At 41.3% G+C, this 25,847-nt stretch overlaps 2 protein-coding genes and 1 pseudogene across 4 annotated transcripts in view; 2 read left to right on the top strand and 1 right to left on the bottom strand.

Moving 5' to 3' along the window:
- Positions 1 to 1,071, top strand: part of CLDN10 (claudin 10) — a 126,353-nt gene extending 125,282 nt beyond the window's left edge. For all 3 annotated transcript variants that reach the window (XM_037800178.1, XM_037800177.1, XM_037800176.1), the window contains exon 5: positions 639 to 1,071. In XM_037800178.1, the coding sequence (XP_037656106.1) occupies positions 639 to 759 (121 nt within the window). In that variant the 3' untranslated portion in view covers positions 760 to 1,071. The remainder of the gene's footprint in view (positions 1 to 638) is intronic.
- Positions 1,072 to 7,673: 6,602 nt separating this feature from the next.
- On the top strand, positions 7,674 to 9,006 carry LOC119506821 (annotated as a pseudogene).
- Positions 9,007 to 15,602: 6,596 nt separating this feature from the next.
- The window catches only part of DZIP1 (DAZ interacting zinc finger protein 1), a 70,941-nt gene continuing 60,696 nt past the window's right edge, over positions 15,603 to 25,847 (bottom strand). The window contains exons 17-23 of the mRNA XM_037800224.1: positions 24,955 to 25,117; positions 24,514 to 24,643; positions 24,249 to 24,302; positions 23,472 to 23,665; positions 19,758 to 19,891; positions 18,339 to 18,513; positions 15,603 to 16,661 (exon numbers count right to left, since the gene is read on the bottom strand). Coding sequence (XP_037656152.1) covers positions 16,582 to 16,661; positions 18,339 to 18,513; positions 19,758 to 19,891; positions 23,472 to 23,665; positions 24,249 to 24,302; positions 24,514 to 24,643; positions 24,955 to 25,117 — 930 coding nt within the window. The 3' untranslated portion in view covers positions 15,603 to 16,581. The remainder of the gene's footprint in view (positions 16,662 to 18,338; positions 18,514 to 19,757; positions 19,892 to 23,471; positions 23,666 to 24,248; positions 24,303 to 24,513; positions 24,644 to 24,954; positions 25,118 to 25,847) is intronic.

The raw sequence follows: 25,847 nt of genomic DNA, 5'->3' as shown, positions 1-25,847 counted from the left end.
CCTGTTATAAAAGCTCAATACTGTTCTAAATTATTACATATGGAACAAATTATACATAGTTCATATGATTGTTAGAAACTTCAAAAAACCAGAATTGGGAAAAGTTAGGAAGATAGTTAATTTTAAAAACATAGCAGAGGTCATCATTATTATATTCCAATACTATTTGTATGAGTAGAAACTTCATTTGAAAGCTGGAATGTTGTTCTACTAAATGTCAGTTTTGAGGGATACAGGTCCTAAAATAGTAACAACAAAATCAAGGATTGCCTTAATATTTGGGTCCAAAATGAGGTCACTTTGGCCTTATCCACAATTTTCACAAACTGTGAAACTGTTGATGATTTAACTCTCCTAGGTTCCAGGAATATGAGTTGCAAATAATGGTTTTTAAGGAGCATGACAGAACAAAAGAACAACCCATGAGTTTCTTCTACAGAGGTTCTTTGTTGTTCAGACTATTCAGAAATGTTATTGAAATATTTCTTGGGGGGAAGGGGAGAGAAGAAAGCTAACTAAAAGTAATCAGGAAGATCTTTAAACTTAGCTATTTACAAAAATAGGGGAAAACAGTTCCTCCCATTTTTCCTTGCCCCATGTATAGAATATAATTTACAAAACTGTTTTTTGCCTTTCAGAATGGGATATGCATACAATGGGACCACATCTGTCATGTCTTCTCGGACAAAGTATCATGGCAGAGAAGATTTTAAAACCACAAACCCTCCAAAACAGTTTGATAAAAATGCTTATGTCTAAAAGCGCACTGCTACAAGCTATATCTTGAGTTTGTTGTTAAAAGTGAACTGTTCACAAAATGATTCCATCAAGGTCCTCCTATAATTAACACTGAAACTATTTTTAAAATATGAATTTGAAGAATTTGTTGATCATATGGATGTAAATGTTCTTACATAGTTATATACTAATCACCTTCTGTTGTGGCTTTCTATAAAAAATAAACGGGTTATTTACAGGATTTGTATATATTTTACACATTTATAGAACATGTAAAGTATTGAGTACCAAAGGTGTAAGAAATATTCATAATATAACCTTCTTATTCGTTCAAACATTGACGTCTTTGTCCCTATTCGTTGTTTCTTTGCATTCATGTATTAAACTGAAGGTATATAAGGTCTGGAGTCTGGTAACCAATAGGGAGCAATCTGAGACTCTTCCTCAAAAGGTGTTCAGGTTACATGGACATGTAACTGGCTGCATAGTCTACTTCTAGTTTCTTACAACTATCTGGCATGACTGTAATTTACCCTGAGTGCTGAAGGAAAGGTTAATGGGGCTACGATGTGACTGCACTCTACCTAACACTGCCACCTTAAGTAACTGCTTAGGCTTCTCTGACACAGAAAGCAAATGGTCCTGAGGTGGAACATCACCAAGAGCTGAGGTAGGGACACTGATAATGGTTGACTTTGGAACCCATAAAGGAAGTCCTGGAGTCTGCATGGCTCCTTTCTCACACACAGCTGACAGGCTAAGTTGCAGCATGTCTCTCAGGTTCCGTGTATGGAGCTAACTGGATAAATGAGAAACTTAACCATTTCTCAAGTCATGTACATTCTAGTGGTTTCTGAAGGAGGAAAATGATATATTCCTAGAACCAGCCCTTTAGAACAGGTACATAGGGCAATAGTAATCACAGCTAACAGATGCTGTTCTAAACACTTTATATGCCTTAACTCACTCAATCCTCACAACCACCCCACCAAGTACAGACTCATTATTATTCTGAATCTATAGGTGAGGAAATTAAAGAGAGCTTAAGTAACTGCCACAATGAGTGACAAAACCAGGACTTTGAACTCAGGCAATCTAGAAAAAAATATATAGTTTCAGGCTTCGGATGAGAATTGTATCTGTGTAATTGGCAAGTAAGAAACTTTCCAATCCTAATCACAGCAAGAGTAATATAACACTTTTCTGAAGTGTCAAAGACATAAAAGAAAATCACTGTTTCGAGGTGCTGAATAGAAAGAAAAGGAAAAGGACAAGTTTGCTACAAAACAAAATATTCCATAACATAATACTTGGAATGTATTTTCCATAGATACAAATTAATGGAAAGACATAAAGGTAGGCTACCGGCCAGTATGGGGGAAGCATTTTGTGTATATGTACTTAAAAAAAGGTTTTTAATTCAAAACTGAGCTGGAGAAGATTGTGGGAAGATGGTGGAGTAGGAAGCTCCAGGACTCAGTCCCTCTACCAGAACAAGTATTAAACAGGCAGGAACTGTCCGGATCAACCATTCTGAAACTCCAGAGTCAAGGAGAACACCGTACAGCATCCAGGGAAGAGTGGGAAGAAGAGGCTGGTACATTTCGGTAAATACCAGTGAACTGCTCTCTCCCTGTGGCAGCTACGGTTGCACATCCCCAACTCTTGCAGTAGATAGCAGTGGGGTCCAGACCAGGCATAGCTTGCTGGTGCCAGAGTGGGACATAAAAATTCACTTTCCCAAGATGCAGGGTGGAGATGGGCCAATTGCTGGCCTTTCGTTTTGATTAGCTACTTTGGAACACTGAGGGCCTGGTTCTGAGGGTAGCCATTATTCCAGCCCACCCTGGACAAAGGCAACTGAGTAGACTTAAAGACAGTACACTTCCTCAGACCTGCAGAAGACAGATGAAGAACTGCATTTGCTTGGCAGGTGAAGAAAGTGCAGTTTTGGGGAGACTAACCCCTCCCTCATCCCCTCTCCAGGGCTGTTTATAGCTGGCTGGCTCTCCCTTTGTGGGTTCCTAGCCTTGTTCTTGCTGGGAAAGACTGACTTGGGGAACTCTGCTCTTAGTGTGCCCTCCTCCCAGAATTTTCCCTCCAGGCAAAAGCAGCTTGTAATAACAAAAGCAGTGTAAGAAACAATTGAAGTGGAAGGCCTGGGGCAAAGGTTTACCTGCTTTGAGTCCTGGGGACTGAGTCCTGGGAAGTTAGAGGGGGCATTCAAACTCCTGTAAACAAGGGAACTCATAAGGCTACTAGAAAGCACAAGCTCAGGACAAGACACAGGCCCAGAAAATGCAAGGAGGACCCTGCATTTGGCATTTGCCTTGGGCTGACCTTCCTGACACGAGGACTGGCACTCAAGAAAATCTGTGTCACATCACCAGCTGGTTACAAAACCAAGAAAGAAATCCCAAGGAGTAAATCCAAGAGTTAACATTTTAAACTATTAAAATGTACAGTGTGCAACAAAAGATTGCAAGACAAACAAAGAAATAGGAAATGATAGCCCTTCCAAAGGAAGTGGAAAAAATTTTGAAAACATCAGTGAAGAAGACCAGATTGTGGACATACTGGACAAAGACTTTAAAAAATGATCTTCAATTATGCTCAAGGAATTGAAGGAAAATACAGAGAAACAGTTGAAGGATATCAGGGAAACAATAAATGAACAATATGAGAATTTCAATCAAGAGATAGAAATTTTAAAAAGGAACCAAACAGAACCACTGGAGTTGAAAAACCACAGTACCTATAATGAAAAATTCCCAGGAGAGTTTCAACAACAGATTGAGCTGGCAGAAGAAAGAATCAGGGAACTCAAAGACAAGACAACTGAAATGAGTCAGGCTAAGGAACAAAAAGAAAGAAAGTGAAAATAGCCTGAGACTTCTGGGACACCACCAAGCATACCGATATGCATATTATGGAAGCCCCAGAGGAGAAGAAAGAGAGAAAGGGGAATAAGGTATAGTCAAAAAAATAATGACAGAGACCTTCTCAAACTTAGCAAAAGATATAAATATGCACATCCAAGAATCCCAGAGAACACCAAACAGGATAAACTTGAAGAAAATTAAGCCCAGTCACATACCGATCAAACTGTCAAATACAAAGGACAAGGAGAGACTTCTGAAAGCTGCCAGAGAAAGACAGCACGATAGTAGAAGGAAGTCCCAAGTAGATTGAGTGCTAATTTCTCTCATGAGAAACCATGAAGGCAAGAAGGCAATGGGTTGTGATACTTAACGTGCTGAAAGAAAACAACTGCCAACCAAGAATTTTATATCCAGTGAGACTTTCTTTCAAAAATGAGGGAGAGATTAAGACATTACCAGTAAAGATAACCATAGGAGTATTAATAAATGCCAGTACAATTGTATTGTAGTTTTTGGTATGTAACTCCACTTTACTTCCTATGGGTGCTAAAATGCAAATACATAAAAATAGATAGATCCATAGTTTGTAAATACAATGTACAAAGATATAATTTGCAACAAGCACAAAAAAAGATGGGAAGACAGAGTGGTATAGGAACACAGTATGTGCATGCTGTTTAAGTCAACTTCATATCTAACCAAATATGATTGATACATATTTAGGATGTTAAATTTTAATCCCATGGAACCACAAGTAAAATACACGAAAACTGTATCCAGATAGAAATGAGAAGGGACTTAACATGGTGCAATACAAGAAACCAAGTAAATATGCAAGTAAGCATTAGCAGAAGAATTGAGAGACAAAAAGGGTATAAGACTTAAAGACTAAATAGCAAAATGGCAGTAGAAGGTCCTGCATTATCAGTACTGACTTTAAATGTAAATGGATTAAACTCTCCAGTCAAAAGGCAGAGAATGGCAAAATGGAAAAAAAGCATGACCCAACTATATACTGTCTATAAGAGACTTGCCTTAAATTCAAAGACACAACTAGGTTGAAAGTGAACAGGTGGAAAAAATAAATAACATGCAAGTATTAACCAAAAGAGAGCTTGGATAGCAATACTAATATCAGATAAAACAGACTTTAAGTCAAAAACTGTTAGGAGGGACAAATGTGGTCATTATATACTGATAAAGGGAATGATTCAACAAGAAGATGCAACAGTTATAAATATATATGCACCTAACAGCAGAGTCTCAAAATATATTAAGCAAATACTGACAGATTTGAAGGGACAAAGACAGTTCTACATTAATAGTAGAAGACTGTAATACAACACTTTAAATAATGGATAGAACATCTAGACAGAAGATCAGTAAGGAAATACAAGAGTAGACCTAACAAACATATATGAACACTTCACCCAACAACAAAATACATATTCTTTTATATACAGCATGCTGGTTTGAATGCAATGTGTCCCCAAAACACCACTAACTTTGATGCAATTTTGTGGGGGCAGACGTATTAGTGTTGATTAGGTTGGAACCTATTGATTCATTGTTTCCATGGAGATGTGACTCAATCAACTGTGGGCAAGACTTTTCATTGGATTATTTCCATGGAGGTGTTGCCCCCACCCATTCCGGGTGGGTCTTTTTCGGATCATTGAAGTACTTTAAAAAGAGCCACACAGGCCCAGACTCAGAGCAACTGAGAGTGACACTTTGAAGAGGAGCTGCAGCTACGAGAGGACAAATGCCCCAAGAACAACATTTTGGAGAACGCCATTTTGAAACATAATCTGGGAGCAAGCAGAGGCTAGCCACATGCCTTCCCACCTAACAGAGGTTTTCCAGATGCCAATGGCCTTTCTCCAATGAAGGTATCCTATTGTAGATGCCTTACCTTGGACCCTTTATGGTCTTAAGACTCTAAGTGTGTAACCAAATAAACCCCCTTTATAAAAGCCAATCCATTTCTGGTGTTTTGAATAATGACAGCATTAGCAAACCAGAATACACAGAATGTGCATCTCAAGTACACATGGCTCATTCTCCAGGATAAACCATATGTTAGGTCACATAATTCTGAATAAATTTTAAAATATTGAAATCATACAATGTATCTTCTCTGACCACAATGGAATGAAGCTAGAAATCATTAACAGGGAGAAATGGAAAATTCACAAACATGGAAATTAAACAACATGCTCTAATAAAGAAGAAATTACAAGGGAAATTAGGAAATATCTTGAGGCGAAAGAAAGGGAAAATACAGCATACCAAAACTTATGGATGCAGCAAAGGCAGTGCTGAGAGGGAAATGTATAGCTCTAAATGCTTACATTAAAAAAAGAAGAAAGACTTCAAATCAGAGCCCTAACCTCAAAACTGCAAGAATTAGAAAAAGAGCACACTAAACCCAACGCAAGCAGAAAGTAGGAAATAACAAAGATTACAGCAGAGATAAATGAAAGAGAGAATAGAAAAGCAATAGTGAGACTCAACAAAATCAAAACTCGTTTATTTGAAAAGAACAAAAAAAAATACAAACTTTTAGCTAGACTGATAAAAAAAAGAGAAAGAATACAAATAACTAAAAGCAGAAATGAAAAGGGGGACATTGCTACTGACCCCATGGAAATAAAAAGGACTATAAGAGGACACCGTGAACAACTGTATGCCAACAAATTTTAGATAACCTAGATGAAATGGACATATTCCTAGAAACACAGAAATTACCTACACTGACTTAAAAAGAAATAGAAGATCTCAACAAACAAATAATTAGTAAAGAGATTGAATCAGTAATCAAAAATCTCCCAACAAATAAAAGGCCAGGAATAGATGGCTTCATAGGGGAGTTTTACCAAACATTCCAAGAAGAATTAACACCAATCTTGCTCAAACGCTTCAAAAAACATTGAAGAGTAGGGAACACTCCCTAATTCATTCTGTGAGGCTAATATCACCCTCATACTAAAGCCAGGTAATGATACCACAACAAAAGAAAGTAACAGACCAATATCTCTTCTAAATTTAGATGGAAAAATCCTCAACAAAATACTAGCAAAGTGAATCCAATAGTATATTAAAAGAACTGCTCAATTGAGATTCATCCCAGTAAGGTAAAGGTGGTTGCTCAAAAGAAAAAAATAATAAAAAATAAATTAATGTAACACACCATATTAACAGAATGAAGGGGGAAAAATGCACATGATCATCTCAATTGATGCAGAAAAGGCATTCAACAAAACCCAGCACCACTTCTTGATAAAAACACTTAGGTAACCAGGGATAGAAGGAAACTTCCTGAACATGATAAGAGGGGTATGTGAAAAACCCACATCTAACATCCTACTTAATGGTGAAAGACTGAAAGCTTTCCCTCTAAGATCAGGAACATGACAAGGATGCCCACTGTCATGTTATTCAACATTAAATAAAACACATCCAAATTGGAAAAGAAGAAGTAAAACTTTACCTATTTGCAGATGATATGATCCCATATACAGAAAATTCTGAAAAACCGACAACCAAGCTCCTAAAGCTAGTAAGTTAATTCAGCAAAGTGGCGGGTGCAACATCAACACCCCAAACCAGTAATGTTTCTACACAAGCAATGAACAACAGGAAGAAGAAATCAAGAAAAAGACTCCATTCACAACAGCAACTAAAAGGATCAAATATGTAAGAATAAATCTAATCAAAGGATGTAAAGGACTTGTACACAGACAACTCCAAAACATTTCTAAAACAAATTAAAGACGACCTAAATAAATGGAAAGATACTCTGTATTCATGCATTGGAAGACTAAATATTATTAAGATGTCAATACTATCCAAAGCAACTTATAGATTCAATGCAATCCCAACCAAAATTCCAATAACCTTCTTTGCAGAAATGGAAACACCAATCATCAAATTTATACGGAGGCAACAACGCCCCTCGTTGACCCGCCAGGGGCCTTGCACTTGGGGTTGCTGCTCGTCAACCCGGAGCATGAGTTAGGCGCAGCCATGGACACTTAAATACTTCCTGTGCTTGATTTCCCCACGCAGGTGAACTCCTCATCCCTCAGCTCCTAGATAGGGTGCGGTTCTTTGGCCTCGCTGCACCCCTCCCTGGGGCTGGGCATCTGCTCTTCAGTAGGCTCCCTGGGGCAGCTGCTCACTGAGTTTGTCCATCAATGGCGTGGGGCCGCCCTTCTCAGTCAGCAGCTATCCCGTAAGCCCCACTCCACATCGATGCCCACCACACCCACCCCGGACTCTGGCACTAGCAGCCCCCAGCTTGGCTCGCCCATGAACCCCATCAGCAGCCCCGAGCTTGGCTCACCCATGAACCCCGTCAGCAGTAGCTGACGTCTCTGCTGGGCCTCCGTGGCATCCTCAAGGAGCGCCCCCTCCCACTCCTCAGGAAACATGGCGTCCTTCACCAAGGCCATCTGTGCCATCTGCCAAGACTGCTCCTCCGGCAAGCACTACAGCGTGTATACCTGTGAGAGCTGCAAGGGCTTCTTCAAGCAGACAGTGTGCAAGGACCTGACCAACACTTACCGTGACAACAAGGATTGCATCATCCACAAGCTGCAGCGCAACTGGTGCCCGTACTGCTGCGACCCAAAGTCCCTGGCCTTGGGCATGAAGGGGGAAGCCATGTTGGAGGACACCTCCCGGGAGAAGGACCAAAACGAGAATGAAGTGGAGTCCACAAGCAGCGCCAACAAGGATCCGCCCGTGGAGAAGGTCCAGGAGGCCGAGCTCCACTGTCACCAGCATTTGCTAAGCGGAGGACAAGCAGCTCTTTCCGCTGGTCGAGTGGGCCAAGCGGATCCCACAATTCTCCGAGTTGCCCCTGGCCGACCAGGTCATTTCTGCTGCAGGCAGGCTGCTCATTGCCTCCTTAGCCGTCCTTAGCCTCCTTAGCCTCCAGAGCCGTAAAGGACCGCCTCCTCCTCGCCACCAGTCTGCACGTCCAGCGGAACAGCGCCCCCAGCACAGGGGTGGGCACCATTTTTGATGGGATGCTGAAGCAGCTTGTGCCCAAGACGCGGGATATACAAGGACTAGACGGAACTGGGCTGCCTGCACGCCATGATGCTCTTCAATCCCGACTCCAAGGGGCTCTCCAACCCAGCCGGGTGGAGGCGCTGCAGGAGAAAGTCTATGCACCCCCTGGAGGCCTACTGCAAACACAAGTAGCCGGAGCAGCCTGGAGAGGTTTGCTAAGCTCCTGCTCTGCCTGCCGACTCTGCTCTCCATCTGCCTCACGCGCGGCTTGCCGCCCGCTGCTGCTCTCGGTCAGCCCCATCCCGCCCCGCTTCTGTATGGCCTGTTTGAACCTTCGGCCTCAGCCTGGCACTGCTCTGCCTGAGAGATAGCTTCATTCTGGTCATTTTATCACTACTTGTCTTTGGCCGACGACAGTGGCTTTCCCAGGCAACAGTGGAAGCGGCGAGAACTGAGGTGAGACCCCGCCAGGTCCCGCGTGGTCGGGCTTCCTGGGCCTCTGGGAGGGCGGGCTCGTTTGCGCTGCTGTTTGTTGTTGCTGGTTTTCGAACTCTCCCTGCGCGGCTCCACTTGGGAGCAGCCACCGCTGCCTCTTAGGTGTGGGTGCCCGCCGGCCCCGCCTAGGGTCCGCAGCAGGAGCCGGTAGAGGGCAGCCTGGTGCTTCACTGCAAAGGGCCCCGGCACCTGGGAAGACCAGAGGGCACTCTGGGGCAAGAATGCTTAACGTTGTTCAGAGCGATGGATGAGTCACCCTTTTTCCAAAAATAACTTGCAGCCTAGCTCCCGAGCCAATCAGAACATTGGCTGATCTCGTGTGCGGGCCCTGGGGCCACTCTAAGGCTGCAGGGACTGGGCATGCCCACGTGCTGCTCCTTGGCATTGTCCTGGTTTTAGCTTCCACCCCCACAACCCGTGGTAAGCAGACCCTAGCCCCTCCCTCTTGCTACCACCTGCATCTTCTTTCAGTCTGCAAGGTGGGCCCAGGCTAGCCTATGGTTCCTCAAGGAGTAGTCCAGTCTTAGGCGGAGCCAGGTGTCACTGCTTCAGTGGCTTTCCTGGAAGGACATTGGACCTTTCAGGATGCAGCTCTACTGACCTCTCAGAATGCCATCAGCACAGGTCTGCCACCTTCTTGGCATCCCAAAGGCTGGCAGGGGTGGGAAGGAGCAGGATTGCTGGGCGGTTTTCCCCCCCAAAAGTCTTCAGGCAGCAAGGGTATTCCGGGGGGAGGGAGAGGCGTGCAGGAGCACAGGCCCCATGGATGGGGTGGGCCGTAGCTGCCACCCCTGCTCACCAGCCTTCCAAGGAAGAGCCCAGTGGGCAGCTGCTTGATCACTCTGACAGCCATGGGGCTACAGACATGGCAGCATGGGACCCCTCTCAGGTCCCATTCTCTTTCTGCTTCCTAGTACCCTGGCCTGGGCTGGATGGCACTCTGGTTATCGGCCAGAGGTCCCCAAGCTGTTGTTTTGTTTTGGATGGTTTGTCCACAGGAAGCCTCACCTGGGAGCTCCTAGGCCTCTGTTTGGTTGAGGACTCTGGGCTCAGGACCAACCCACTCAACTCTTCCTCCCCAGGCTGAGTTCCCTGCCAGCCAGAAAGACTATTTCATAGAGACCCAGCCCAGTGGGGTGCTCTTCCTTCTGGGGGGCTCTCTCACGTTGAGCTTAACCCCTGTTGCAGTATAACCTCCTCTCTCTGGCCTGAGGTTTTCCGTGTGGCTCAGACCCAGGGACTCCAGCATCCATCAGTAGTGTACACCCAATGGGGCAGCTGTGGTTGGGGGCAGGAAGGCTTGCCTTCTCAGCCTTTGAGGGGAAGCTCTGTAGTAGCTGGTTTTGCTTGTCAGCCCCTCCTTACCCCTCAAGTGGTCCTGCTTGCCTGGAAGGGAGCTGGAGCTGCTTTCCCTCCACATCTGTTCCCCATATGGTAGAGAGAGCGGCTCTGGCAGGGGCTTCCTGGGACTTGTAGAGTTACCTGGCCTCCAAAGGTCTGGGAGAAGAGGCAGGCTTCCAGTCTCCGTGGATGAAGAAAGTGTCCATTCTTTGCCTTCCAGGAGGCCCTAGCCAGAGCCAAGTGTCATGTACCTGGATGGAGGCTGCAACAGAGTCTGTGCTTAGATGGAAGTCCATAAAAAATTCCTAAAGTATCTCCTTCCTCTCCCGTCCCTGCCAGGGAGCTGCCCTTTAACGTGATGGCTTTGGGACCCAGTGAGAGCAGACGTCTGGGATAGGCATCCCCTGCCGCCAGGGCTCCTCGCGTGGCCTGGTACACCGCCCGCGGCAGAGTCTGGACTCACAGGCCTCCACCTGTCTCCACCCCTAGACTCCACCAGAAAGTCCTGGCAGCCTTTGCAGGCACGGTCGTGACTGGCAGAGTGACGCAAGTCCCCCACACCCAACAGCCCTCGGTGTCTTCTGCAGCCAACCCAACCCCCTCTATCCCAGGCCAGCCCCCGCCCATCGCCTCCCTGTCTGTCCCTCGGCCACGCGTCCAATGCAGGAAACCCAGGGACAGGGGCGCCTCTGCTGGGCATCGGCTTCTTCCTGAGAGCTTTGCCGCCGCTGGCTTGAGCTGGCGGATGTAAAACCCTGAATTCTGATGACCGCCCGCCTCGTCACCCCTCGGGCCGCCTCCCCAGTGCCCGCGGAGCCTTAACGGCCGCCCCTTGATTGTACCACGCGGCTGATTTGACGTTTGACTTCTGCAGCGGCTTTCCTCTCCTCTTCCCTTTGGTCTGGTTTTTGTAAATACAGTGGTGTCGGCCTGGAAGGGTAACGCGCGGAAAACGGCACATTGGTAGAAGGAGGACTTTCATTTATTCAGACCTTTAGGATTCTTACAAGCCTGGTTCAATTAAGGTGATTTTTTAGTAATTATTATTTTGTTGGAACGATCTTTGATTTTTGTAAAGATAGCATTAACATCAGCTCGTCGGCCCCCTGCGCCCAGTCCCCCCTGGGCCGGGCTGCTTGACGCAGGCCTCGACGGCCGCCCGCCCCCGCTGCCGCCCCCTGGGCCCCCGGCCTTTCGGCGCCTCCGGCACGGTCTGGCTGTGACATATGGATGGTGGCCCCCGCGCAAGGAGCGAAAACCACAGCATCTGGGAGTTTAGAAGACGGTGTCAGCCAACCCAAGTCCCCGCTGCCCCCACGTTAGGTATTTTCGGTGGAAGCTGGTGTGCCAGTGACCAGCCACGGATGCCCCCGTGTCAGCCAGTTGGCCCCCGTCACCGTGAGGTGTGGCCAGCACGGCCTGGAGGACGCAGTCTCCAGGGAGGGGTGCGGAGGCTGCCACAGGCCCCCAGTGTTCCAAGTCTTGGCGTTCCCGAAGGATTTCGGCCCAGCTGCCGTGAAGCCAGTGTGTGAACAGCTGATGCTTTCCCCACCGCGGAGTTGGGGCGCATGACTCGGTCCCTGTCCAGGCAGGTGTGTGGTGTGAACGTGTATATGCCCTGCAGAGCTGTACGTAGAGTTACCCGCCATCAACACACAGAACCCGTCTGGCGGCTACCAACGTCTCGTCTTTATTTTTAATTGAGACTTGTTTTGTCTTGTTTTGTTTTGTTTTCCTGTACATTTGCTTCATGTAGGCTAGTACCTAAGGACACCTCCTTTGGTGCAATCCGGGTTCAAATGAATATCTCAAGACAAGGAGTTGCATCTATTTTAAGATGCTTTGGAACATTTTTTATCAGTTCCCAATCTTTAGCAATGCCTTAGCTGCTTAGCACTGCTAACACTTTAGAAAGGATGACAAATACAAAGAGAGTAAAGATAAGAAAAAAAAAAATGTCTAAAGCATAGGGAAAGGTAAAAAAAAGTCTATTTTTGTACAAATGTAATCTTATCCCTCATGTATATTTAGATGATATGACTGGGATGGGGGAGGGTGGGAACTTGTTTTGTTTCTGCTTCTAGAGATTGAGGCAAAAGCTTTCTCAGAGAAACGTTTGAACATGGAGACAGAGCAGAGGAAGGGGCTCTTGTGACACAGCATAAAGGCTTTCTATGAAATGGCTCCAGATATATATATATTTTTTCCTTTGGGGCAGCAGGGTGGGCCTGAAACTTTCAAGGGTTTTCTTCCCCTTTTGAGTAATTTTTACAACCTTCCTCTGTTCTGTCCTTGTTGCCAGCAAGCCTTCCAGCGGCTCTAAATGTGAAATTACTTCCCTACACAATTGTTCACTAAAAAATCACAGCTACAGATGGCAGGGTTTGAAAAACAATGGAATTAGAATTGTGGAGGGGAAAAAAAAATCCCGAGAGGAGAAACAAACAAAATATGGACATTTAAAAATACATTACCATTCAGTTCTTAAAAACAAAACAAAACAAAAAGGGTAAGGGACCCTGAACAGTTAAAGCCATCTTGAAAAAGAAGTTGGAGGACTCACACTTCTGGGTCTTAAAACTTATTACAAAACCACAGTAATCAAAACAGCATGGTACTGAAACAAGAAAACACATACATACCAATGGAATAGAACTAAGACCATAGAAATCAACCCTCATATTTATGATCAACTGATTTTTGACAAGGTGGCAAAGACCACTCAATTGGTAAAGAATAGCCTCTTCAACAAATTGTGCTGGGAAAACTGGATCTCCATTTGGGGAAAAAAAAGGAGGAACCCCATGTCACACCATATACAAACCAGCTCAAAAAAATGGATCAAAGACCTTAATATAAGAGCTAGAAATATCAAACTCCTTTGAAGAAAATGTAGGGCAGCATCTTCAGGAGCTTATGTTAGGCAATAGTTTCTTAGACTTTACACACAAAGCACAAGCGACTAAAGAAAAAAATAGATAAATGGGACCTCCTCAAAATTAAAAACTGTTGTTCCTCCAAGGACTTTATCATGCAAGTAAAATGACAACCTACACAATGGGAGAAAATATTTGGAAACCACATATCTGTTAAAGAATTAATATCCAGTACATGTAAAGAAATCCTTCAAAAGACAACCCAATTTAAAAATGGGCAAAAGACGTGAGTAGACACGTCTGCTTTCATGGGCCAGAAAGCACATGAAAAAAATGCTCAACATCATTAGCCATCAGGGAAATGCAAATGAAAACCACAATGAGATACCATTTCACATTCATTAGAATGGCTGCTATTAAAAAAAAATAACAAGTGTTGGAGAGTATGCAGAGAACTGGGAACACTCATTCATTGCTGGTGAGAATGTAAAATGGTACAGCCACTGTGAAAGACAGTTTGGCGGTTCCTTAGAAAGCTAAGTATAGAACTACCATATGACCCGGCAATCCCACTACAAGTTATATACCAAGAAGAAATGAAAGCAGGGACTCAAACAGATAGTAGCACACCAATGTTCATAGAGGCATTATTCACAATTGCCAAAAGAGGAAGCAACCCAAGTGTCCATCAAACTATGTATGCATAAATAAAATGTGGTATAAACACACAATGGAATATTATTCCACCACAGAAAAGAATGAAGTCTCAATACACGGGATAACATAGATGAACCCTGAAGACATCATGTTGTCTGGAATAAGCCAGACACAAAAGGATAGATGTTGTATGATCTCACTTATATGAAATAATTAGAATAAGGAAACCCAAAGAGTCAGAATCTATAATATAGGTTACCAAGGGAGGTGATGAGGATAAAGAATAGGGAGTTAACAGGCTTAAAATGTGAAGAGTTTCTATTTGGGACGATGGAAAAATTTTTGTAATGGATGGTGGTATGGTAATACAACATTGTGGATATAATCAGCAGCACTGAATTATATATTTGAATGTGGTTAAAAGGAGAAATTTTAAGATGTACATATGTTATTAGAATACATTTTTTAAAATGTCAAAAATTTAATCCATTAATTATTTTTTTTTAAAAATTAGGTGCAGGAACTTGCAGTCATGCCGTTGTGGGGCCTTGAAGCTTAAGCTCCATAAGCATTGCTGTACATGATAATCATCTAAGGATATATTTGAAATTTATTGGAAAAAAAAAAACTGAGCTGGAGAGGACAGTTTTTAGATTGTATTGAACTATTTAGCTCTTGAAAAATTTAGAGAATGGGTAGGGAAAGGGGTGTTAAGTATAGGAAAGCTCTGTTAATAACCAAAATATGTTAGTTATGTATCAGTGAACAGAGATTTAAGGTAATGGTCTGTTGAGAAATGAACAAACCAAATCTAATGGATAAAAATTATAGGACTTAACAGTAAAGGATAGGCTTTTATAACACAGAAGTAATGACTTGATTTAAATATTGGGTTTACTTAGTAGTACTTTCCCTACCCCTTTCTGTTCTGGAATGGAGACATGGCAGGCACAGAACTTAGAATAGAGAACCTGGTTAAAAGACTGATTTTGTCACCATCTAGTTGAATGGCCTTTGGCAGTTTATTTAATAACTCTCATTTTTTCACATCTTTAGGATAAGTATCATAAGAAAAACTACATATCAAAGTTGTTCTAATTTAATGAGCTGATACATGCCTTTAGGGGAAAAAAAAAAAAAGCCTGGAATGGAGGAAGTAGCTCAATAACTATCTGTTGAATAAATGACTGAAGAAATGAATCTATGAACAAAGTAGCCCCCGTGCATATGTTATTATAGGTAATCTCTGTCCTACTACATGAAAATTTGATTTGGCATTTATTAAAGCTTTTAGAAATATACATATAAAGTGAATATATTTGCAAAAAAAAAAAAAAAAAAAAAAAAAAAAAAGGCCTCTATAGAAAGTTGGGAAGAACGTAAGCATGGAAATGGGCCACATAGAAAGGACTCTGGTGGTGAGAAAAACAGATAAAGGCATGTTCTAACTTTAGATCAAGATGCTACATGGCATAGCTACCAAAACAAGCTTCTCATTTAGTAAACCCCTAATAAGTATAAATTTAACTCAGAAACAAATCTCCAAACATCTTGGTCAGAATCACCTCTAATAACTCAGCCTCACTCACAGTGATGTAATGAAGGGCTTTACTTGAAAGGTTAACAAAATGAAGAACTCCAAAACCCAACACATCATTTAAATTGTTACTTTTTTGGAAACAGACTACAGATAGTACCACAAAGTATAAAAAAATGCAAAAACAGCTCATATGAATTTTCTAACCTTTGACAATGTCATTGCTCAAGAATATAACTAAATTTCTTTTGAGGTATTTTATAATTCGGGTTTTACATTTAAAAATTTTTTTTTAAAAAACTACATAAACATGAATTCAGTAATTACTCAATCTTTTCTATTTATATTCTGATAAATTAATTGGCACTTAAAATAGCTACATTTTATTCATAAAATATCCAAATTAAAGGTTATACTCCAGAAATAGTATTTAACTTCTAAAATAATTGTTTTAACAGCAACATGCTTACAATGGCTCAATACTGCATATGATGAAGGTATTTCAGGAAAATGTGCTTACAATGGGCATAGCTATATTATAATTTGAAAACTTACATATGAAAAATAACCAGTCCACTCTTAAGGTTTCACTGATTCCACTAATTCAATTTTGAGGATACTAACAGAATTTTATATCACATTCCATATGTGATGATTTACATAAAAAAGTAAATCTTCTTAAAAAGTTTAATAATTCAAACCAAAACCTGCTATAATAAGCTAAAAAAGAAAAAAATTCACTTAAAAACTATTTGAAAAAAATACACTTAACACTAGATTACCATTCTGAAGCTTTTTATGACTTTGATGACATGTTATTTTTAAGCAACTGAAGACTTGAACACCTTTATATGCTTCCAAATACTGCTGACAATCTTGTTTAATACTGTATTAGATGCCATTAAAGAGAGCCTTGTTCTCTGAATAAGCTTCCTTGTTATTGTAGGAAATACTATAAGGCATGAGCTTAAAATGCTGTGACACTGAAATACTGTTGGCTTCTGGAAGAATCTTCTGACATTTGGAATTCTAGTTATACATCTGAGGAGTCACTCCAATCAGTCACAGTTACCAGGCTGCTTTTTAATGTGCTTGATTCATTTTCTTGAAGTCCTATGGAGGGAGAAAGAGGAAGGGAAAGAGAAGGCTCTGGTGATTAAACAAGCATCTAAGCCTCTAAAAATCCATTTTTTCATATTCTAACATCATTCAACACTGCATCTGTCCATTAACCCCCATCCCCCAGGTCTCACAAGCTGAGTAGGAGGCCACTATAAACTCTGACCATGAAATGGCCACATCCCTGGGAAACCACAACAGGATGGAAACATCCCCCCTGCAATCTACAAGTTCCTGGGCAGCAGGAACCTCGTCCTGCGGCTTTCCTTCCCCAGCATTCGGCACAGGGCCTGGGCTTGAAAGTGCTCAACACGTTTTTGTTACTGTTGACTCTGAGGGAATAGACGGTTTAAAAAACAGGCGGAGGGAGATGAAAAATTAAGAAGCCAAGCAGGGATTAAGTGTTGAAAATAGGTTTTTCAGGGTAGATGGTCTTAAATGTGAAGTTAATTTAAAAGTGCCACAATTTGAGCCACTGAAACAGTATAGTGTGGAGGATGCCCCTTGAGTCTGGTTTTAGAAATGTTTTCTTTGAGGGGAACAGAGACAAGGCAGTGGAGGAAGAGGAGGAAATGTCCTCAGGCGCTTCGCTTGGCCCTGTGTACCGACATGTCACAATGATGAAACGAGGTCTTTTGGTTTTTTACGATCAGAATCAATTTTTGGACATAGCACAGACAATGCTGTTGACAGAACAGAGGTCAATGTTATTTGACGATGTTAAGTAAAGGCACAGGTGACACGTTGGTTGGGGGAAAAGGCAGAGTGAAGGATAGAGGCAGTAACAGCTTTATCTTAGAGACTGGGGTGGCGAGAGATGAAGAAAATGGACGGGACAAGCATAGAGATTTGTGTGAATTAACTTAAAATTACAAATATGGGTATAAAAATCATGAAGAGGGGGCTTGAGAGGTGTAGCAGGGGGTGAAAAGAAACCAAATCCTATCTATCTTACAGGACATCAAAAATAATGCCTAAAGGTGAGGAATCAAGAAACAGTGGTATAAGCACATTAGAGGCACAGAGGTCCCCATCAGATAAAAGGCAAATGTAAATGTGGGTTGAAAGGGATGGCAGGAAGTAACCCTTCTGTATAAGTTGACTTTCACCATGTGCAAGAATTACTTTGATACAAATATAAATTATAATACTTTAATTTTAAAAATTAAATGAATTAAGAGTTAAGTTACTGGCTTTATCCAAGGTCTACCCTAGATGGATAGGAATAATTCATTTGTAATTAATCCCACTGGCTACAATGCTACAAGAAAAACTTTCCCTGGAAAGGTAAAAAAGTACTCAATATATAATCAGATTAATACATGAAGACTGCCAGAAGAATGGTTTCATTCAAGTATATGATCAGAAATATTCATTTCTATGGGGCAACTTGCAGGAATAGAATATTTGTATGGGCATTTTCAAAGATAATATTAAATTGTCTTTAAAGATTGAGACTGAATAACTTAAAATAATTAAGAGATATACACAAATTGATAAGTTGTACATACTCAGTGCTTATTAAAGAAGCATAAAAAAGCAACAAGATATTTGTTATGCCAGTGGAGTGTTCTTGTCCAATGATATAACAGCATAGCTTAATTATCTATTTTTTAAAGATAAAAATAATAGGAAAATGGACAGAGCTTCTGCTAGACACTAAGCACTAACCTTCTCCCTTTGGCCCTCTAGCATTAGATGCACCCCAGGCACTTGGTATGTGAGTAGAATTTGATTCATTCTTCACCAGTGGAGGTTCCTTCTGTTCTTTCCCAGTTTTTTCCCCCAAAGATTTTTCTTCCTCTAAGGATGATATGTCCCAGTCATCCTCATCCACATCTGCACACTAGAAGAAATACATGGAAAATCATTTATGTTTCCTAAAGAAACAGCATGTGTTAGAACCCCTCAGTTATTCTGTTGGTTAGACTGAGCAGCTGAAACTGAATGATAAGAAGCTGGGAACAGCAGAGGATCCCAAATCTAGTCCTTCCTACAGGGCAATGAAATGGATTTGGAAGTAGATGTTTTGAATGCTGAGAGAAGCAACTCTTTTGTTTCTTGCCATGGAATATATGTTACTTGCTAAATCATGAATTTAGAAAATTCCAGAAACATTACAAGTGAACGAGTATGAAACACTAAAAGTTAGGGTGCTCCACAATAGGAGCCAGGTGGGCTCTGGGGCTCTTTGACTTCCATAATAAACAACATCTAATCACAAGTAACACGCAAAAGGGCTCTGTAGAAATGGCCTCCTAACCCAAAGGATCACACACTTCTATCATGTCCTTCTAAAGGAAAAGAAAATATTCTCCATTATATGACACATAACTTTTGTCATTTTTGGCTTGTGTAACACAAATAGCACTAACTAATAAAAGAAGTTTGACAAAATGCTCTGGATTCCAAGATAAGGAGGATAAAAATTAAATCTAATTTATGCATAAAAAACTTAAGAGGGATGACTACTAGAAGACCTGGTCATTACAAACTAGCTGTGCCCCATAAATACAAAGGGAAATCTCTATCCATAGAAACACTTCTGGTGTCCCAGCAGTTAGAACTGCTGAGAAAATGTCAGGGCATCTTCTCTAATGCAGAGAGTGGGTTCTGGCTCTGCCCACCTAGTCTCTTGATTCTCGTCTCTCTCTGAAGCATTTCTCTACTGACTCCAGTTCTTAAGAAGGACCAAACTGAAAAGTCTGTATTTTATTTTGAGGTCACACAAGGATAGCAGAAAAGCCCCTGGACTATAGTATCTGGAAGCCCTAGATTCTAGCTAGTCACAAGTTTCTTTGTGCAAACCAGCTAATATCTGTAAGCAACAAATAATACACATGACATGATTTTTAAAACCTGTAAAGTTTTATATGCAAATGAAGTACTACTACTAGTTATTGCTTCAGTATCTTTGATTATCTATGGAATGGAAAGAAATGCAATACTGAAAACAATATAAGGTAAAAATCTCAACCTCTACTACACTAATTACATTTGCTTTTTATTTCACTATGAAAAATATATTTAGATGTATTTATCAAAAAATGAACTTGTATATGTGGGTACAGCAAGTAAAAGCAATTTCACCTTTAGTCCTTCTGGTATTTCTTCTTCTTTGATGAATGCCTCAGCAACATTAATACCACCAACTAGTTTATTAACATTTCTGTGATTTGTAACTGTTTTTTCAACTTTTTCAGTTAGTGTTTTAATGGCGGTTCCTATAAGATCAATAAAAGTTAGTCAGGTAAAGTTTTTAAAAAATTGGATCTATCTTCAGTCCAAAGCAACCTTACAGCCAACTCTGAGACAGTCTAAGCTTTTTATGTATTATTAAAATAAAATCAATTGTTGTATGATGAGGTTGAAAAAAAGGTTACACTAAACACTATTTACTTCCTTAAACAAAAATCAGACTAGGAGATATAAATTTTTCATTTTAAATCAAAGAAGAATGGTGTCATTCAACTATATAATCAGAGACTTTAATTTCAGTGTGGTAACCTTCATGTATTATATTTTATCAGAATTTTATAAATACATGGTATATAAAAATGATATAAATAAAATTAATTGCATCTGGTATGTTTAAAATATATAACTTAAAAACTGTATTCAATAGAATTTATTTTAAAATCATCCTCCACCTCTTTTTAGCAAATTATCAACACAGTCACAGACCTGGACCTTGTCTTCCTTTGGAATTGCCCCATTTCCAAAAGGCAGCACAGTGTTATTAGAACGCCGTTCTCACAGTCCCCCAAGCACCTGCAACTTCTTCCTCCCCTTCGACTTGAGCATCATTAGTTGCTAAACCCATCAAGTTTCCTGAGGGAGTGGCTTTTAGATAAGCCCATCCTTTCTTTGCACAATGCCAGCCACCCGGCTCAGCCTCCCAGTGCTTGGTCCCTGTGCTGGCCTATCCACAAGGCTCTGAGCCTTTTGTGCTGCATGCTCTCAGCTCCCTCACTGCTGGGGATCTGAGCCCTCTTGCTGTAGGACAGCTCCTGTCTACAAAACCCTTTTTGCTACTGAAGACCACACGAAATGCCTTGCAGCTGACTCTGGCCTCTTTGCCCCTCATCTCCTCATCCCCTACATGGTGACTTTATACTGAAGCCCTTCTGGGCTTACCATTCCAAGGACACTCATTTTCTCACCTCCAGTTTGCCCACCTTATGACATACTACCTCCTCCTACCCAGTTTTTTGTTGACTAAATGCCTTCTTAATTTTCAAAGCCCACTGTAAATGCTGCTTTCTTTCTTGATTTCACTCAAGCCACGCAAAATTTCTTCTTCTAAACTTATGATTGTATTTCTATAGTTACCTGTCTACATATAAATTAAAGTCTCTGATTACACACATTCTTTCTGCCTCAGCGATGCTAAGCTCCTTACAGTCAGGATCTGTCTCATGCATCTTTCTGTTCATCCTGCCAGTGACTGTTGAATGAATGAATGCAAACACTAACTGAGTCCCTCCAAAGCACCCCACACTGGGCACAGTGCTGGACACAGGAACTTAAGATAAGTCCCTGTCCATAGGGAGCTCTGGTGGGAGGTACAGGCACACATACAATTAACACAGACATGAACATGGTGATGTGGATGGATTCTACACACTGGCAGTCACTTCTTGTTAAACATCTGTTGAATGAATCAAGAGGAGGAAGTGACCTCAAAATCTCATCAATAACAGAAGAGATGTGCAGTAATACGTTAACATTTCTGTGCTCTTTATGATGTGTGTAATAGTTTAATATTTCTGTGCCCTTTATGAAGGACACTATATAAACTCTCAGTTTTTCACTGAGGCTGAAACCTAAAATATTTGCTTACATTTCTGGTGTTAATACCCACAAGCACAAGGTGCCAACCTTCATTATGAAGTCTGGAGTATAGTTCTAAATCTGAGACTCCCTGATTTTAATCCAGTGTTGCCCTGGCGCACACCCGCAAATCAATTCTCCTTGACTGCCAACCCTCAAAGTGTTGGGTTCCAGGAAATCTCATTCCTGCAGAAGAGGCCCTGGAAGATGAGCACTGACCAGTCTCAGGTAAACATGTTTTGTGACCCCAGACCTCAGTGCAATGCAACTTATGCTCTTTGGACAAGACACTGTGATAGGGACTGTAGGTCAACAAGAAATGAATAGTCTTAATTCCTCTCCTTCCCTCAAAGATTTAAAGTCAACAAGGAGGAAAGAGACAAATGTCAAGTGAACTATAATGGAGGCTATACTGTGTAGTAAGGGCTCTCAGAGAGGACAACAGAACAGGAAAGTGTGAGATCAAAGCAAGAAGGAAGACAGAGCAGGCCTGTGGAGAAGGAAGGCAGTGAGGGCCAAGGGCATTCCAGCCAGGCATAACAATGAAATGGAAGCACAAAGAGCATACCTAGGAAGGGTGACCTACCCATTCCTCTGCAACCCACCTGAGATGATTTAAAGGCACCTCAAACTCAACACTTCCAAAACCATTGTCATCCTGTCCTATATAATGCTCCTCAAGCTGAGTAAATAGCACTACCATTCACCAAGGTGCCCAGATAAGAAACTACAGGGTCACCCTTGACTCCTCCCTACCTCTCCCCCAACTCTAGTCAATCACTGAGTTATGCTGATGCTTCCTCTTCAGGTTCATCCACTGCCCTCTGTCTCCACTGCCTCAAGTATCGAGGCCACCATCATGATCACCTCCCTCCAGATCCATCACAACAGGTTCCCACTGGGACTCCCTAATCCCAGCACTTTCTAAAATACAAATCTGACCATGTGTTTCCCTTGCATAGAACCCTTCAATGACTAGTTTAAGTAACAAGTAACAAACTCCTTAATATGGTCTTGATCTAGTCCTTGCTTATGTCTCCAGTCTCACTTCTTATCACAGTCTACAACTCCAGACAAACTCAGCTGCTCCAATGCTCCAAGCAAGCTCAACTTCTTCAATCTTCCAAGCAAGCTGTGCTTGCTATCCTCCCCTCTCAGACCTTCTCTGATGGCCTGGAGGGAAAAGAGACCAAATAGAAACTGGGAGATTAAAGAATTATTTCAGTAGTCCAGGATAGGAAGGAATGAAGATATGAACTAGGTCAAAGGCTGGAATTTGCAAGAGACATTTTGGTGGGAGAAGAGATTATGTATATGTCTCCTTAATTATGAATCTGTAGGGGCACCCAGAACAATCCTAAAAAGTTCTGGAGTTGCCTTAAGTTCAGAAGTGCTGGTGGAGGTACCACAAAAGGACAACTGACTTAGGCCGGTATTATAGCTCTCTCTCACTTGTTTGGCCCAAAAGTTCCATGCTGTATCCCGGTCACCCATAATACTCTTGGCATCCAACAAGCCCCTCAGAATGCTACAAGGTTCGGGCACCAAGGGAGTAATGTTTAGAGATCAGTAGTTAACAAAGGCTATAAAAGTGCTTTACAACAACTTACCAACACTGGCACTTCTTGTTTAAGAGAAACATGGGCTGAAGGTCTCTTTCATTTAATACTTCTTCCAGAAGGAGAAAATTTATATATTTATTTCATTTACCTGTATCATCACCAATGTTTCTCAAAAGTCATACTATTGACATTTTGTGCCAGTTAATTCTGTCCCATGCATTGTAGGATGTTTAGCAGCATCCCTTGTCTCTACCCACTAAATGCTAGTGACACCTCCCACCACCACCAATTGAGACAACTAAAAATGTCTCCAGACATTGCCAAATGTCCCAGGGGGTGGGGATCTAAAGTGCCCCCAGTCGCGAACCACTGCCCTAAAGATTTTTCAATGATAAAAGATCACCATCACCTGCAGGCTTGGGAGAAACATCAGAGTCCTCAATTTCACTCTCTTTGGTCCAGTCAGTGTCACTTTTGGCAGTATTCATTGCAAAGCTACCCTTGTTGCTTTTAGATGATTGCAGAGGAGGTAAGTCTGGGGATGCATATGCCTGTACGAAGTCATCATCATCCAATTCCTCCTCTGAACTAAAGGGAGGGGTCCTAAACAAATCAAAACCAAAACAGGTGGCTGTTTTCACAAGATCAGCATTTACAAACTATATGTCTCTGAAAGTGGTCAGAACTTTCTCAGATAATTCCCATAGAGCATATTCCGTGTGGTCACAGAACAGGATGGTGAGGAGGTTCAGAAGTTTTATAAAAGGCTGAAGAGTCATTCCAAATCCAGATCTCCCAATCATATGGCATATTTATCAGAATGAATGAAGTTACATTTCTCCTCTAAATCCAAATATACATATTCTTAATATTCTTGGTTTTTACATGCCTAATAAAAACATTTCTCAATGGAACAAAAACTTTTTCCTCAATAAAACTATTCCATCTTTTAAAATAGTATCTTTTTTGACTCAGGTGTGGCCCCACTTCTTAATGGAGGACACAATGTGATAGATGCTATTTGCTTATGTACTATCTGACATAGAAACGACATGTCACAAATCACAGATTAATTAATATGTTTAATAATTATAGTTTTAATTAAGCACAATGAGCGTGCTAATTTACAGTGAAGGAACATTCAGTGAAAATATTTTAGATGATCTTCCTCTCTCCAAGTACTCACGTAACAGTAGATGGCTTTCCGGGAAAATTATCTTCTAGGATATTTTTCCGAATTCTAAAAAAACAAAAGAAAAATATTTCTAAATTGTATGAATGAGTAATATAAATTTCTATGGAACTGGTGATTTTTCCTTCTAACATATATTAAAGAGAGTGGCACCAAAAATCATCCAGTATCAATGAGAGACTGGTAGGAATTACAAGTTTAATTCTCTACTGAGTCAAACATTGATTTTTTTTAAAATTGTAAGGTAAAAAATACTCACTTTGGAACAGATGTTCTATCAGTAAAAACTGGTCTTTGTCTAATCAAATGTCTGCTTTTGGAAGAATGTTGCATTGCTTTGGATCTTTCTCCAGTTGCAAGGGTATCCATTTGAGAAATACTGCATTTATCTGGAAGAATAGTGTCATTCATGAGTTTCCACTGCCTTTATGATCAGTAAGTGAAAAGCAAAAAAAATAGTACAATACTGTCTACACTGCCATTAAAATGCACAAGCAAGCCTTTTTAGTCCAGAGTCCAAATGACAGGTTATATTTTTAATATAAAAAACAAAAATAAAAAAAAATCCTAGACCCAATATATTATAGTAATGAAGGTGCCAATTAGGCACCAAAGTTGGTAAACCATTTAAAATTATGAAAAGATGGTTAAATCACACTCCCAATTGCAGAAATGAAATGGAGGTCAGTAACAGGCCTACCTGAAGACAGTAATGTTCTCTCCTCAATTTTACAGCTGACCTGATATTCAAGGAATTCTCGAATTTGCTGAATGTTAGGTATTTGTCTTTCTCTTTCATGTCTTGCTGATTCCACATTTCTCAGCACTCTATTCAAGTGATCACTTGGGATACCACGTATATCCTAGAGAAATAAAACGTTAAGTTAATCAATTATCCTGGGATGTTTTTCAGTTTATGGGCATATGTCAGCATTAACTATACAAACATTTCAATCTGTCCTTACTGAGCTGCAGCTGTGGGTAAGATAGAGGATGTTCCAACATATAACACACTGTCCCAGCCTCAAAGCAGCTCATAGTGCAGTTCGGCAAGTGTATGACTGTATACAACGGTTAATAGTAAAAGGATGTGTGCTCTAAGGACCTAATGAGTCCTCAAGGGAAAGAGAAGTTCCAAGGAGAGAGGCCACTTGAGGATCCAAAGGCCAGAGAAGGCTTAAAAGGGGTCTAGAGCTATGCCCTGAGGTTGGATGGAGTCAAACTAATAGAAACAAGGGGGTATTTCCAGATAGGTAGAGAGGGGGGTAGGGGCACCTTGTGGGAAAGGCAGGCATTGAGGCAAATACATTCAAGGCATGTCCAGCAAGTAGGTGTTACAAAGGACCCTGTGATGACATCAGAAAGGGAGAGTGAATGCTGAAGAGTTTGAAGGTTATTCCACACAGAAGAGAAAGTCATTGGGAGTGTTAGGGGCTAATTGTGTCTCCCAAAAATGTATGTTGAAGTCCTAAGCACCCCCTCACCCCGCCAAATGTTACCTTATTTGGAAAGAAAGTCGCTGCAGATGGAATTAGTTAAGTTAAAATGAGTCATACTGGAGTAGGGTGGGCCCTTAATCCAATGTGGTTAGTG

Source organism: Choloepus didactylus, chromosome 12 (assembly GCF_015220235.1).
Source record: "Choloepus didactylus isolate mChoDid1 chromosome 12, mChoDid1.pri, whole genome shotgun sequence".
NCBI lineage: Eukaryota > Metazoa > Chordata > Mammalia > Pilosa > Megalonychidae > Choloepus > Choloepus didactylus.
This window is presented reverse-complemented; position numbering and strand designations above follow the sequence as displayed.